Below are 16,877 nucleotides of genomic sequence, written 5' to 3'. Positions count from 1 at the left end.
AAACTTATTATTTATAATTATTAATAAATGATAATTTATAAGCATAAACTATTTATTATATAAAAATCTACGACCGATATTTATTGTGCGTTGTGATTTATATAGTAAACATTATTTTTGATGAATCATCTAACTGATCAAGCACTATCTGGTAATTTTGTTACTTTATATATTAAAAAGAGTTAAGAGAAGCTTTCGATCTATTCGACATGGATGGAGATGGCACCATAGATATGGAAGAACTTCAAATTGTAATGAAAAACATTGGTCAAAGCCCAAGTGAGCTAGATCTACAAGAAATGATAAAGAATATTGATTTATCTGGTCAATAAAAACATAAGAGATTTTTAGGAAATGGAAAAATTAATTTTCAGGAATTTTTGAATTTAATGACTAAAAAGATCGATAATGTGGACGAAATGAAAGAGTTTAGGAATGAAATGAACGATTTTCATGCAATATTTAAAATTTTTGACACTGATGGAAACGGGCATATTAGTGCAGATGAGTTGAAAGCTGTCCTCATTAATTTGGGTGAAAATTTGTCGGATGATGATGTTGATGATATGATTCGAGAAGCAGATCTTGATGGTGACGGCCAGGTCAACTATGAGGGCATTCTATTAATGATTTATTTCAGAATTCGTGCATATGATGTTAAAAGAATAGTTCAACTTAAAAATAACATTGTTTTAATATATTACTTTGAATTTAATAATTTCATACTTTTTAACTATGTCAATTACTATCAAGCTCTTTTTGTACTCGAAATAACATTTCATTTTTAAAATTAAACGTAAAGAATTTTGTTTATAAAATTTCAAGACCAGTCACTGGTATTCAATATGCTAGAAAGAATGAACATCAACATGAAATTAAAATATCCATAAAAGCAATAAAACGTTGGTAATTATCATCTCACGAAGACAAATATACGGTCACGGTGGATTATGAAAATATAAAAAGCCTTTTTAGTTCACTCGGTAAAGCATCGGACTTTTTTACTGTATTTTCTCGACTATAACACACTGATTTTTGCTATATTATTAATTCCAATAGTGTTGTAATCAATAACTAAAATAAATTACAAATTTTCGATCGAAAAAAGCATTGTCAAACTCGCATTGACGTACGGACATTGTGCAATTTCGAACCTTGAATTCAAAATACACGCATATTAAAGATCGTCAAGCCTTACAAACGTCACAATCCTGAATTAATAAGCTGAAAAGTAGAATGGCGATGGAGACAAATGGTCAACACCAATATTTACCTGTAGCAGCATAAAAACATCATGAACTTACCGTCTCTATCTAAGATTTCTTTATTCGACTTTGAACAAACCAATCGTGAAATGAAGAAACAAAAGTAAGATTTATGATTTTCGTCAACGGGAAATTTTAGGTACGCACTATATTCGATTATTGCGTTTTTCTAGATGTTATTAGCCGAAAATTACCTTCGTGTTATTTCGATTGCACGTTAAAATTGAGAAAATACGGTAATCCGAGAGTCGTGGTTTGAGTTTCACACAAGGCTCTATGTTAAATATTTTTACTTTTTTAATTTAAAAATAACCATTCTGCATTGATCCTGACGTTTTGAAATCCAGATCTTTTTGCTAAACTTTCTGAGAGGCCTTGTTCGCTGAAAATAATACTTTTCATTTAAAACCTTTTTGCATTCAGGGAGTATAAAAGTTGCAATTTCATTAACGACCCGCTTCTTCTAAAAACGTGGGGACCTTTGACCTATCTTGTTAGCTTCTTTCTGAACACCTGTGTTTTGATCAATCAAAAGAATGTAAACAATTCAAAACATTCTACAACTCCTAGGGAGAGTAATCACGGACACTTTACTTTCTGAGAATATTAAACACCATACATCTCCTTTTTCCCTAGAGTCCGAACACGTTCTTACTTCGGCCATTGTTTCTTTAGACAGCGGTTCTCAACTTTTTAGACTGGGACTACTTTTGCACGATAAAATTTTATGGGGACTACCCTAAATAGAATAATTTTCGGCCTCGTCAGGGACAGGTTTAGTAACATGAACATTATAAAAATAACCAACAATTTAACCGTAATTTAATGAGATTTCTGATCTAGTTTGTTAAGAAGAATTTTATTTATGTCGGCCTTTATCGTTGACAAAGCTACTCGTATATCATCATGTTCCCGTAGTCATGTAATGTTAGTTATCGTACTATTATTAAAAGACTGAAGGCTCTACCAGGTGCAAAAGCTGTGTGGAACTAAGTTAAGAAGGTTTTAGTAAATTTTTTTCAAAAATTTTCAGACCCTCGGATTAAAAGTCCGATGCTCTACCGACTGAGCTAACAAGGCCTCTATATCTATTATAGAGATCAAATTGTAGATGTTTTAAAATCGTAGCAACAAATTAATTATGAGTACAGACAAAGATTATTGTAGATAATTAACTCATAAGTAGATAAGTTTTTGTAAGTGTCAACACGAACAAAATAAAAGTAATTGTAATTAAAAAACAAAATCAAGGTTACACAATTTCTTCATGCAAAAAAACCAGTTTAAATGGTCCCAAACTCTAATATACAATCCTTTGCTACATGCGCACCGAATTCTCATCGAACCTTGAGAATTCTCTGAAATCAGAAACCAAATTAATTCTTAACGCTAATTTGGATGTGAAGTCGGATGAAACTGACTAAAGGTAGGCCAAACGCCTTTTGCAGTTTGGAAGAATCGGACTCCGCATTCCCAAAAATTTTGCCCTGAAGTTAACTTATCCTTTTTTTGTTTTTCACAAAGTACCTAAAAATTCCGTTTTACACAAACAAATTAAGACAAATTAACTAGAACACAATCTGAGTCACCTTGGCTCAACCTGCAATGTAAGGTCTGCTTTTTCTCCACTACAAATCAACATAGCAGCCATCATTAAGCACATTTTTTAAGGACTATGCCGTGTCACGCACAGTTCAGGCCGTTAAACTCCTCTCGATTTTTAAACTATTAATTGATTTTAATCGGGAAAATCGTCATTCGGGCATTAGCAAGACAAATCCCTATGAGAATTCATTATTCCTCAATTCTACTTTAGATAATTTTTTTAATAAATTGATAATTAAGTTAATATTATTTAATTGATATTAATCTGACCGTTGTCCGCTAGAGGTTAATCTCCTCCTTTTAGAGAAGGAAGTAACCAACACCACTCCTTGATCCTCTGTCTCCAGGTTAGTTTCGACTCTTTTTCCCTCGTTCTCCATATTATCTTCATACGAATGACTTGCTTCAATTAAAAAGCTACTGGCTAAATTTATTTCCTCATCAGTGATTCTGATCCCATGCCTGTGCTCAACAATAATACTTTCTTCTTCAATACAACTGACTGTATATAAGGCTGAGTTGCGTCTTTGATAGCCAACTTTTCAATGTATTTCTTAAAAAACTTAGAAACAAGCCCATCCCACGTCAAAACCAGTGGAATTATTTTCACTTGAGCGTCGTAAAGAATGGAGAACTCCCCTGCCAATAAAACGTATTTATGGCATTTCTCGATCTGTTTCAGGCGGTTTTGGGAAGTGATTCCAACTCTACTTTGGATACAATAGCATTCTTTTAAATTATATCATGTCTTGAGGAATCCTCTCAATATTTAATTTATCGATATTCTGGTATTAGCACTAACATTGCAATGATATCTAAGAATGTCATTCAAGCGCATTTCCTTATAAAATGAATAATTTCTTTGTAAAATAATCTACCAAGATTAGAATTATTTGTTAAATTAATATTAAATTCTTTTGTTATGTCGGAGACTGTATGATTGTACTTTAAATTGAAAACAAAATTGATTAGCATAATCTCCTACGTTTCCTCGAACCATAACTAATACTTTCTTCATGATTTTCTACAAATATAAAACGTAATTTTTAACCAGATTCTTCTTCCCAACTATCCACAAGTTCTCTCATAATCCTAATACGGTTATCACTGACACTGGCAAGAACAGCCAAACGATTTGCTACTTGTTTGGCCACAATTCCTCGTTGATAAACCTCTACAGGATTTACTGACTCTTCATAAGAAGGAATTTGATCATAAGACTGTTTTTGAGTGTTTATTTTAACATTTTTTGTCTTTTTTGATTGCTTTTTCATTAATGGAGATGTGAAAGCGTTATTTTTATGATTATGCCCACGAATAAATTTGACTACTTTTAAAGACATACCATTGCTCTCTATGCGACAATAAATCTCAGATGGACATGAATTATTCCTAAGTTTTAATTTATTTTAGGTACTGAGAGTTGTTATGATCCTTGAATGCACAACAGAAGCGGACAGTGTAGTAAACAAGATTATTATTGTGGAGTACATAAGGACAATCGCTGATGGGACGAGTTTCTTTAATATCGTAGGTAGCATTTATTTCATTTTCGTAACTTTTAACAGCATTTAATAATTCATCGAATGAGTTGTAGATGGAATTGGTATCAATAAGTGACATACAACAAAATATCAAAAATGTAATCGAATTACATTTATTTTAAAAATTTTTTAAATAATTATATTTAGTAATTAAAAAATATACATCGAGTCTCAATAAAACTAGTTCAATATTTAATGGCTTTTTCAACGCATTTCGCTCGCGATATTGCGCGGAAACTGCCTGTCTATTCGCTCGTCCTCTCAATCCAAGAATTAACGTGGATCATTTTATTATTATTATTCTTACTGAAATATTCTAAATAAATTATTGTTTTTAAAAAAAAATATTTAATAAAATTTCATATACAATTTTTTCATTTACTAAACGCTTTTCATACGCTTTTTTAAAAATTAATTGAGAAAAATTCCGGGTATCGAATGGTTATAGTTTATTAAAAACGATCTCCAACAATAAGAAATGAAAACCTTAGCTAAATTTTTTGATTTGGTTTCTTTCTTGGACTTTTTAAGAAATTTGAATTAATTAAATTAAATTATGGATGGAGAATAAGTAATTTTACTTAAACACATAAATACCTTTCTACGTATTTTCAAATAGAATGTTAAATATCCAAATTGCACAATTTACGAATTTAATTATAGCAGTTACATTATTAGCTCGTATAAATATTTTTGAAATTATTATTTTTTTTAGTATTCAGTTATATTTGTATTATTGATTTTCGTATAAAGAGCAACGTTACAACAACAAAATTACCAGATTCCAAAACATTTATTGAAAATACTTCAAAGGGTATATTAGTTTGACAAACTTTTACTAAATAGTTTGTGTTGATAAAAGTAAAGATTGTAAACCATGGGCTGAGAGAGGCGAATGCCATATTACATTTTTTGTTAATAATAATTGTCAAAAATCATGTAATAGCTGCTACAAACCAAATTTTGAAATAAATGTTGAAAGTTATTTTTATAAATTAATTATATTAGTTTGTCAAGACTACGGCTCGGCTACTTATTGTTCATCAGTACAATGTGATTCGAACAAGTTAGATAAACACTTATTTTGCCGAAAAACATGCAATGCTTGCCAAAGTTTTATTTCTGGTTCAAACCTAGATTGTGAAAATGTTTTTGATTATTGTTCAACGATAGGAGCATGTACATACGAATTGAAACATACTTGTCGGAAAAAGTGTGGAATATGTTAATTTTTAAATTTAATTAGTGATATTACATTATTAACTGAATAAATTTACATTTTATTATAAATTACCTATCTTTAAGATGCAATTATCAATGTGAAAAAATGATTTGTAAATACTAATGACTTTTTTTAAAACAAAACAATTTAAAGTTTTTCAAGACACTCAATTACTAACTAAACTTAATAAAACTGTGTAAAATTATTTCTACAAATCACAGAGTATCTGAGAAGAATTATTAATATATAATTACCAAGAAAACGATCAAACTCGACCTTGTACAAAAAATGTAATTCGAAACTAATCTTTATGGACATTCTGAATTCTAGATGGCGAATTTTAGCCGCATATTAAGACTAGACAGACTCAATCCGCCGAATATCCACATATTAAGACTTTTGTCCGATTAGAAGGGCATTCCGTAAAAATCTCAGAGCCATTGTGCCTACCGAATTAAACTAAAACTTAGCAAAAAATAAACAAAAATTTAAAAATGGAGATGATCTCGATAAACTAAAAACATTAAAAATAACAGAAGGCATGGAAACGCGTTTGTGGAAGAATACTAACCGTGGCACAGGGAAAACTGAATTAGCTATGATTTCCGTTAATGCAAAAAACTAAAACAAAACATTGTGAAAATTTATGTTCTTATTAATAAAATTTATGGTTCAGATTGTGAGCAAAATGTTTTATCAAATTCCAAAAAATGTACGGAATGGCAATTAATATGTTTTTTCTGACAGAAAATAATTAAAAAATGGCTAAAATTAATTTTTAGTAAATTTTCTCAACAATATTTAATTTTATTTCATTAATAAAACTGTGAAATCTAGATTTAAAAAATAACTATTTATTTTAATAATTCTTTTAGTTGATTTTTAAAAATTTTCAAATCTCAAAGCCATCCATGTGAGAACAATCGAGACTAGTTGATTGTGTAGGTTTAACAATATCTGAAACATGTTTCATTATTTTTTATTTAAAATTAGAGTACAAAAATTTAAGTATTAATTAAATTAAAACCGCAATAATTAAAGTGCTTATAATAAAATAATCTTGCAAAATTTTGAATACATTTACTATAAATTGTTCAATCAATTTTATTTAGATTTTGCGGCTTTTTGCATTAAATAATGAAATCTCCGCATGATATCTAAAACAAGCATAAGTAGATTTTAATGACTGAGAAAAATTTTAAAAATAAAAAGAAATTATGTTGTAATAAAGTAATTTCAATAAATGAATATTTTTAGAATATTAATCATCACATTGATTGTAAAAGTCAGATTTTGGATCCGAAAAATAACGATCAAAATGTTCAAACGAGTATTAGAACTTATTCTTGTATTCTATGTCCATACAAGACAGTACACTATAGCAATATATACGTACATATGAGAATACATACTGGTACCATTAGTGGCCATAGATTAATTATATAGAAGAGAAGCCGTATTATTGTGGATGTTGTGGGCATCGTTCAAGTCAAGGAAGTACTCTTAAAGCACATATTCGATCTAAGCACAACGGAAATATTAAAAAATATTACAATCTTGATAATAATATTCGTGGAAAACTAAACGTTATAAATAGTTTGCAGAATGATGGGAACTATGTAAAACCATGATTTAAATTTTCAAGATTATGGCTCCGGTGATTGATGGGAAAATAATTCAAACTATATCAGATTTAGATGGACTATTAAATAATCAACTTAAATACAGATATGAAAACGTATTCAAAAATACCCCAAATCTCGAAAAAACCAATTTATTAAAAGAATTTCAGTTAAATTCTGCCCAGGAAATGTATTATTATACAAATTGGTACCAAAGTGTGTTTTGGTTGAAACAGTGTTTATTTGCTTTACGGACATTCCCGATGTATTGGAATTTATTTGATCGGCAATTATTGAATACAACAAATATTTTTCAATTCAATTTATGTAAATGCAAAGAGAACCGAGAGCTCATTAAAATACGTACGGTGATTAATAGAATGAATCAGCATTTATTAAAAAAAATTAATTCTATGAAAGAGATAACTATGTCTGATATTAAAGAGATTTATCGAATGTGTTCAGAAATTTGTAGCTAACTTTTATTTTGAATTAACTTTATTAACAAAAAAATATTTTTCCATTTTAAATTATAGTCAAAATTTCAAGGTTTAATATTGCTTATCTTGTAAGACTCGATACTTTTGTCAGGCTGAAATGCCCCTCGGTTTTTGGGAAACTGCATCTAGAAAGACTGTTTCTCCAATGTTCATCAGTAATTGCTATTTTTTATTAAAATACCTTAGTTTTTTATCCTAGACACATTGAAGGGTTTTGATCTCAGATTTTTAAAAATAATCAAAAAAAACTTTAATATAAATCAAAAATTTCCTAGAGAATCGAAAATTATTTATTTTCTATCTAAATATATCGGTCTCAAACTCCCTTCTAACCTACTTTTTAAGATTACAAACCAAATTTATTATACTCGGCTCCTCTATGGCAATAAAAGAAGCTTAATTACAAACGAATAGCTAAGAAGAATGAAATTCACTGTTGCATTATGTGAATCTGGCAGATTAATTTAGATTCAGATCCATTCGTATTTAATAGTATTATCATATTGTCGCAAATCTACGAATTTGAAACTTGGAATTTCACCGAGAAATGTGAATAAAGTTTAGAGACACCTGCACAATTTACCTCGCTCACAGAGTGGAACTACCTGTTTCTGTTTTGCATACCTAAATCAAAAGATACAACCCGTTAAGAATAAAGTCTTACACACCATTCGCAAATTCTGAAAATAGCTATTTTTTAGTAACAATCAATATGAATAGATAGATATTTTTTCGATAATGCTCTTCTGTATCTTAATTAGAAGTCGATTGATTAATTCTTCCTACTTCTTTCAAATAGTCCTAACTTGTATTGATTTTTTTATCGTAAGATTTTTCGTTTGTTTAAATTAAAATAAAAATACAAAACGGACAAAAGTATCTCGCAAAGATAATTTAAAATTTTTTATTCTCGATTTTGCAAAGTATCTCAATTTTGTAAACCTATGTTTCTTTCAACAAAATAAGCAAACTATCATAATCAAAAAGTAGATTCAAACAAAAATTTAATATTAATGCAACAATTTTACATAACTCTCAAATAAGTATAGATTGTACTTTTCAAAGTTCCTACATCACATTATACGACATCAAAATATCCTTCTGCTTGAATATCAAGTTATATTCATCATCAATATCTCGAAGAGTATCGACTACATTTAACATGAAGGGTCTTTCAAATATATCAGAATCCCACATTTTAGTAATTAATTTTAAGAGTTTTGCAGTTGTCTAAAAATTATCTAAATTTATAAATAAACAGTATCTTGGGTCCAATTCTCGTTTATAATTGGTCTATGACCTTCATTTACAACCACATGTGTCATAATTTCAACTGAAGGATTGTTTATGCCTAAATGACTGTAGGGAATAAGACAGTCATGATCTATATCTAATCAAATAATTGTAAATCAAAAAAACCGGTTATGCATGAGGTAATGATTGACCATAATAAGAGAGAAAAACTGTATAAATCCGAAAATAATGGATTATATGGACATGAAGATGAAAGAACTTCTGGTGCCATATAACGAGGCGTTCCCATTTGCTCAGGAATGGTAAGTAAATTTTGATCAAAAATAGCACTGGCCATTCCCAAGTCTGAGATGCAACATTCACCATTATCTTTTATTAATATATTGGCAGTTTTGATGTCTCTGTGGGCTATCGATGGCTTTCCTCTGACAGACGTAAAGTCCTCGTGCATATAACATAATCCTAAAGTATCAGCTCATGGATCATACCTGCGGCACAAGTATGCATGAAAATAAACATTTGATAAAAATCAATTTTATTTGATTTTAAAAACTGTTGCAAATTTCCTCGTGATTGATATTGACATGCAATAAAATAAAATAACTGCGATTGGTGGAATATCAAGTCTGAAGTTATAAAACTGAGAATATTTTGATGTCGCAGCCACCAGAATGTATAGGCTGTTCGTTCACTGAGCCACCATCGCTGCTGATGAGATTTAAATAATTTCATTGCAACATATTTTCCCTTGTGACTGGCCAGCCAGACATTGCAATGCAGTCCTTGTGCTAATTTGTAGTTAAATATTACTATAAAACCAATTTCTTCGATGAGTGATACTTCATTGCTGAATTTACTGGGTTTTAACTCAACATTTGAAATTCCACTAGAAATTGGACTTTTGGTGTTAAATTGTTTAGATAAACTTGTCTCTTTAGTAGAGACAGACTTTGTTTTATCAAATTGTTTATCAATATTGATTAAGTGTTTCGATTTCTGCAATTTAATTACTTTTTTCATGATTTTAAATTTTCGAATTAAAAAAATGATAAAAAATAAGAGAAAAATAACGACTGAAAGAAGTGGGATAACAATTTTTAATGAATCTGTTGATAAATCTGATTCTATTTTATTATATAAATAAACCTTTAACATAAAAGTTTGGAATTTTATTACAAAAATCGACGTCATCACAGCATTTGATATTACTTTGTGAAAATTCTCTGCAAACCAATTTACTGCTAATTTCACTAAGGCATCCTTGCTTTATTGAAACAATTTCTTTAATGATGTTATGTTCTAAATAACACTAAAGTAATAATTAGGTTTCATATACCTTCCCTGCAGTTTGACAAGTAGAAACGTTGGAATTAAAATTGCAGTCATTTAAAGGAGTGCAATGACATTTTAAAAATTTAGCTAGCATATTAAACCCACCAGCCTACATATAAATTAATTTATTAAATCTTATACGAGTAATTAATGATTATTTATAGCGAAAATAAATACTGCTATCCGATTTTATAAACAACCTTAGTTATTGATTAATATGATTAAATAAAAAAGTTTTTTTTTAAATATACAAAAATCCATCAAATCAGAGAAGCCCTAAAATATCAACTTTTCTGATCACGTCTTTCATCAAACGTTTCGACTCTTGTTCACAACAAAGTTTAAATTCCAATCCAAAATCAACAAAAAATAATTTGTTTAAAAATTATGATTTTAGAACACTCTTAACAATAAAATCAAGAGAATCTTTCAAATTTTTTCTAAATATAACCTTAATCTCAACAAACCCAGTGGAGGCACATCCAAGCTCAATACGACAATGCATATCAACCACATCATACTCAACCAATTTACTGAGAATTAAATGTTCAATTATATTTTCTGCATCAGAACAGTCCATAGACTCATTCATATTGCAAAATATAACAATCGGCTTAGGCTGCCTCCAACTTTCATCACAAATATTGGGATATACACGACTCACTACAATAAATAATAAAATAAACCAAATAATTCAACTGACTTTGTAATCATCTGAGAAGAAAGAGATAAATCAATAACATAAAAGAGTCCGTCAATGTCTTTGTAATACTAATTAGTAAATAAGTTACAAATACAAACATTTAGCCACAATTCACGGACACAAACATTCCCGCCTAAATCCAAAAGTCGTATTATGTTCTTGTATGAGTTGTTGATATTAGTCACTACGAATATTTATTTTTATTACCGTTGATTCCTGTTGTCGGGTGGTAGTTGAAAGACGAAGAATTTATGGGTGGTTTATGATCACATATCCTTTTTAAATTCGTGGAAAATAACTAGACAACATCATTATAGTGTTGATTACTGTTTTTCCAGATGATTCTAATCCAATTATCATTATAAACAGTTCATTTTTTCTATTTATTGCATCAAGTGCCCAAGAAAATAGACTAAGCATATTTTGAACACATCGCACTATAACTTCCTTTTAATTAAATAATTATTAATTATATTTATCACAAATTAAAATAATTATTAATATATCTAAAAACAAAAAAAATTAAAAAAGATATTTTTAACTTTAGAAAAATCTGTTTCCTTTCCTATATTTTTGTATTTGAATAATAAAAAATTATTAATTAACTTTATTTTATATTTATTATAAATTATTTATTAAAATAAATTGATAATATTTTTAGTTATGTCCAACCGGTCTTCTGTTGCTGCAGATTTTCAAGCCTTTGAAGCACGAATGGTTGAACAATTTGATCATTCTAGGCGTGTTGAATTGATTTCTCGTGGTATAGTAATATTGTATTTAAATTAGTACTTTTTATATCTTCATTATTTTTCATGTTGTTATTGATTTGTTATTTTCCATTTTATACACTCGAGCAAGTAAAAAAAATATATTTTTAATATAAAATTTCTAGAAAAACATATTGGAATGCGTCAAACTGTATTGGCATTATATTGTTTCATTTTTTGTTTGTTTTATTATATCTCGATCCACTTATCGACAGCTCTTTTATAGTTCTAGGTATATATTTACTATACTTGTTTCGCAGATTAATGGACCATTGTATAAAGATTTTATTTTGCTTTTCAATGTCATGTAATAATGTACGTTTTTTGTTATATTTATTTAGTATGGACGCATTATTTTGTATGATTTCCTCAAAAAATGATTTTTTTAATTTTCTTGCATAATCAGTTTTAAAAATAAATTATTATGATTTTGACATATATTTTGTTTAGTGGTGTAAGGATGGTTGGTTTTCTCAGTCTGGAAAAGTCATTTCCATGGACGCATCCACAGAATACCAAGTAATGACGCTCAAGAAAATGTGGATTTGTCTGTTCATGGCTGTCTTAATGCCTGTCAAATACAATGAAACTCAGCAGCTCTCGTCAACTTTGTTATCCTTAAAAGCTATTTGTGAGTCTATTGATTCGTCCAACCCAGGAGAGTGGATGTCATCTCTTTTGAACTATGTCAAAGATCGTCTCAAGCGAGTACCTAGGGGAGGGTGGCCACTTATGGCCAGCTATTTTAATTCTAAATTGGTAAGAAAAATCGATATTCGAATTGAAAAAACTTGCTACTACTTTCCGCGGAAATAATGAAATCACCAAAACTGGACATAATATGAATAGAAAATTACCTGATTTGACACTGTACAACAAATTTTGAAGAATTATTATTCAAATTGATCAAAATAAATCAATACCAATCGAAGAAAGGAAGCAAACAAGAAAGATTCAATCTCAGCATGTAAATCATGAAGTGATTGAAATGATTAATAAAGCCCTAATTGAATACACGTCGAATAACATTCCTGCAAGTATTGAGGATATTTCGTCTTTGATATACTCAGCACAATGTGTATATCAACAGATATCAAGTAAATTGACATTCAAGTCGAATTGGAAACAAAAAATCCAAAATAAAATTGAATCTTTGATGGAGAATGATCGGTTAATATCAAAGCATTTTATGTCCACCACTAAAGATGAGGAACGGGAAGGAAGAAAGCAGTACATTCTCTGCTCCTACAATTATAAGAAGTCTAAAAGGGGGAGTTTGAGAGAATATCGTCTACAATAAATGATCAAATCAAAATTCTAAACAAAAGTTATCAGTTTCAGATTCAAGAAGGCAATATGGAATAGATAATAGAACTTCGAGTTGAACAGAAGATCGTTCTACAGAAAGCTGAATCCCAATTCTGATAACAAAACAATTGCTGGTTTTGACTCGTCTGAGTGTCTCAAGTGTTGGGGTGGTGATTTGGAGAAAAGGGATAAAACTGATTTGGGCCTTGGAGTGAACAAAAGAGTAACTGGAGTGGAAGATAATGCACCTGACGTTAGCGACGAGTTTATATCAAACTTAATTGAGTACCTTCCTAATTGGAAGGCTCCGGGATGTGATGCTGTGTACAATTTCTTTATCAAAAAGCTGGACTCTCTTCACAAATTTCTTTTCCAAGAGATCAGAAATATTATTAATGGTGTCAGTCAACCACAAGGATGGTTTTACACTGGAATTACATTTTTAATCCCAAAGAAAGCAAACTCTGTTGATCCGAAGGACCTTAGACCAATTACATGCATGCCGTGCTTATATAAATTGGTCACAAAATGTGTGAACGAAAAAATCGCTGTATATGCTGATACTTACGATCTGATAACGGAGTTCCAGTTGGGATCTAAACGCATTGCCAAGGAGCAAAGGAATTAGCGCTTCTAAATAGACGCGTTAATGAAGTTTATGGAAACAAATTATTATGTGCATGGATCGACGTAAAGAAAGTTTTGACTCAGTGAGTCACGAATTTCTTTTTGAAGTTTTGGAAAACTCAGGACTACCTAAATGGATAACGAAATTTATGATGTCAATAATTCCTAACTGGAGAGTGTCGTTAAGATTAGGAAAAGAGCTGCTTGGGAACAGTTAATATTGATCGTGGTATACTCCAAGGTGACTCACTGTCACCACAGTTATTTGTATTGGTCTTGGATCCATTAAGCAGGATTTATCTTTAAAATATCCGAGTATGTCAATCAATACTGGTGAAGACAAGTCCTTAACCTTTTCTACCAATCATTTTCTATTCATCGATGATTTGAAGCTTTTGCTCAGAAGGAAGAAGAGACACTGGCACGCATGATGGAGGATGTGAACATTTACTTTAAACTGGCTGGTTTGGAGAAGAATTTGAGAAATCAGCGACAAATGTTATTTGTTGAGGAATGAAGCTACATTAATGGATGGACTAGATAGCTATCGCTATCTGGGGGTGCTAGAAGACAGATGCAGTAATGTTCTTAAAGAGGATGTACTCAAAAATATTAAAGAAGAAATGCAAAAGCGTATTGGAAGACTATCGGAAACTAAACTAAATGCAGTCAATCTATTTAGAGCAATTAATGAGCATGCTCTATCGCTGATTAACTATTATATCGGTCTACTCGATCTGGAACCATCTTCTTTCGAAGAAATGGACAAGTTTGTCAGAAAGCTGTTGGCTGATTTGAAAATTCACATGAAGCCAGCCTGTAAAGAAAGACTGTATCTGCCAAGAGATACACTTGGAAGGGGACTTGTATCAGTTGCCTTTAAGGCGGAAAAAATGCTGTTGGACTTCAAAACCAATTTGGAAAGGCGAAAGTTAATCTCCTTGAGAAAAGCAGCAATTTTGTGGGCCGAACAGAAAAGGAAAACCCATATGGCCACAATCACAGAATTCCTGCATTGTAAATATGGAACAACCACACTCGATGAGATTGCTAAATCACTACGTGACTTGCAGATAGAGTCACTGTTGCTTAGTATTAAAAAGAAAAGGTTGCATTCGAAGCTATTTGAGTCGCTTGAGAATAATACTTTTGATATCCCAACATCTTCAACATGGCTAAAGAAAGGGAATATATCTCCTAAATCTGAGGCAATGTTCTCTTTTCTTCAAGACAGAACGTCTTTTTCAGAAACTGATGAAAAATGCCCACATTGTAAATCCTCGCCTAAAACCGTGGACCATCTTGCGACGCGATGCAGTAGAATGCTAAATTCAGATTATACCAGAAGGCATAACGAGATTGTGAGGTGTGTTCACATGCACTTGTGTCGGAGATTTGGAATGAAGAAGTCCAAGAGACTGAAAAACCACTCCGTGCAGTGTATAATGTCGAATAGCTCTGCGAAATTCGGGTCGATACTACAATTCCAACTGAACTAAAAATACAATATAACAAGCCTGATATATTCCGTATGACAAGAAGGAAAATTGATATGGATCATTGAAGTGGGTGTTACCTCGATAGATAATTGAAATCGGTGGAAGTGGAAAAATGCATAAATACGACATTCTAGCCAGTGAATACAATTAATTCACAAGGCTAAGGTAAAGATTGTACCGATTGTCTCACGTGGGATGGGATAGTCTCTACATTCTTCAGAAAATATATGGACCTTCTTAAAATCAAAGAAAGTGTGCAAGCATACATCCAGACTGTTGGTTGAAAAAACAATGGAAAGCATGATAGTAGAACACAAATTTGGCTTCGAAAATATGTCTACCTCAGGTAACTCATTTGACGAAGGACGGAAATCGGTGAAGAGACGGCGAGATTCTGTAGTTTCCGCGATGAAGGAAACAACTCCGAAGTGGGAACAGATAGCGGGAAGAGGATTCCGAGAGTAAACTTGGCGGAGCAAACTAATATGGAAAAGGAAAGTTAATTAGTTAATTAATTAAATTTCAAAATGTGGACAATTTAAAAAAAAAAAAAAAAAAAATGATTTTGACATTATTTTGTTTGAATTTCAGAGCTCCTTTTTCGAAACATAAATTGTTTATAATCTCAGAAAAACTAAGTAAAAAAATTAACTTAACTCAATTAAGAGTGGATTATGTAGTCAAATGAGGCTGATTTCCAATAAAAGGAACAAATAAATATTTAAATAATTGTTTATCTAGGAAAAATCGATATGTGAAATCTTTTAACATATAGAATCATACACTATTACAGTGATTCCAATGATTTCACTATGTCTAAAACGTACTTGAAACGCTTGGAGGAGATAAAAATTACATCATTTAATGTTAGAGGGATCAGTAAGGAATGGAAAAGGAACTTGTTATGCTCGGATCTAGCGAAGTACGGTACGACCGTGGGATGTCTGCAGGAGACCAAAGTACAAACTGGATTGGATGAGTTACATGGGGACTACAGGCACTATGGACAGGGGTTTGCCGTGCACAGGAAGCTTACACGTGGGATATTTCGGTGCTGGAATGTTTCCGATAGAATCAGTTTCCTTCAATCGTTTCAAGTGCCGCACGTGTGGAAATATAACTATTATGTTTCTACGGCAGTTGCCGATAATAATTAAAATTGGTTTATTCAGTTCTTTTAGGTAAGATTTGAATCCGATTTAATGTATATTTCTATTTAAAAATCATACCAGTCCAATCACTTATAGTTATTGTTGTGAACTAGTTATTTAGTACCGGCTCGCAGGATTGAGAGAGAATTCCCGCATAAAACAGACAGCGAGATTCTCTGAATAAAAAATATAAATTCCCTGGGATCTCTGGACGACCAAATTTATTTAGATGAGCAAAAGTCTTTCTCCCGAAACCAAGGATGTCTCAACGGAAATGGCCCAAAAGCAAAAGCGTTTGCACAAATCATCGTACTTTGACAGTTTCGTAAATTCGGCCTTTTCAGCCGATAAATCGAATCGACAAGCAGTGGAATTCAAGGCTCCTTTGGCAAAAAGTCAGCACAGGTGACGTTCTAAACAAGCTGTTTCCCAGATTCAAAAGCAAATAGTGTACTGCCAACGGGACGTTTTACAT

General features: G+C 31.0%; 1 protein-coding gene across 1 annotated transcript; it reads left to right on the top strand.

Annotated features, from left to right (window-relative positions):
* The first annotated feature begins 14,279 nt into the window (after positions 1-14,279).
* Positions 14,280-15,251, top strand: LOC115229383. Its single transcript, XM_029799745.1, has one exon. It carries the CDS (start codon positions 14,280-14,282, stop codon positions 15,249-15,251), a length of 972 nt encoding a protein of 323 aa, XP_029655605.1.
* Positions 15,252-16,877: the final 1,626 nt, after the last annotated feature.

The sequence above is a fragment of the Octopus sinensis genome, unplaced genomic scaffold (genome assembly GCF_006345805.1).
Source record: "Octopus sinensis unplaced genomic scaffold, ASM634580v1 Contig12563, whole genome shotgun sequence".
NCBI lineage: Eukaryota > Metazoa > Mollusca > Cephalopoda > Octopoda > Octopodidae > Octopus > Octopus sinensis.
This window is presented reverse-complemented; position numbering and strand designations above follow the sequence as displayed.

Excerpts from the sequence above, each read along its gene's own strand:
- LOC115229383 (XM_029799745.1), top strand. The coding sequence starts at position 14,280 with ATGGATGGACTAGATAGCTATCGCTATCTGGGGGTGCTAGAAGACAGA.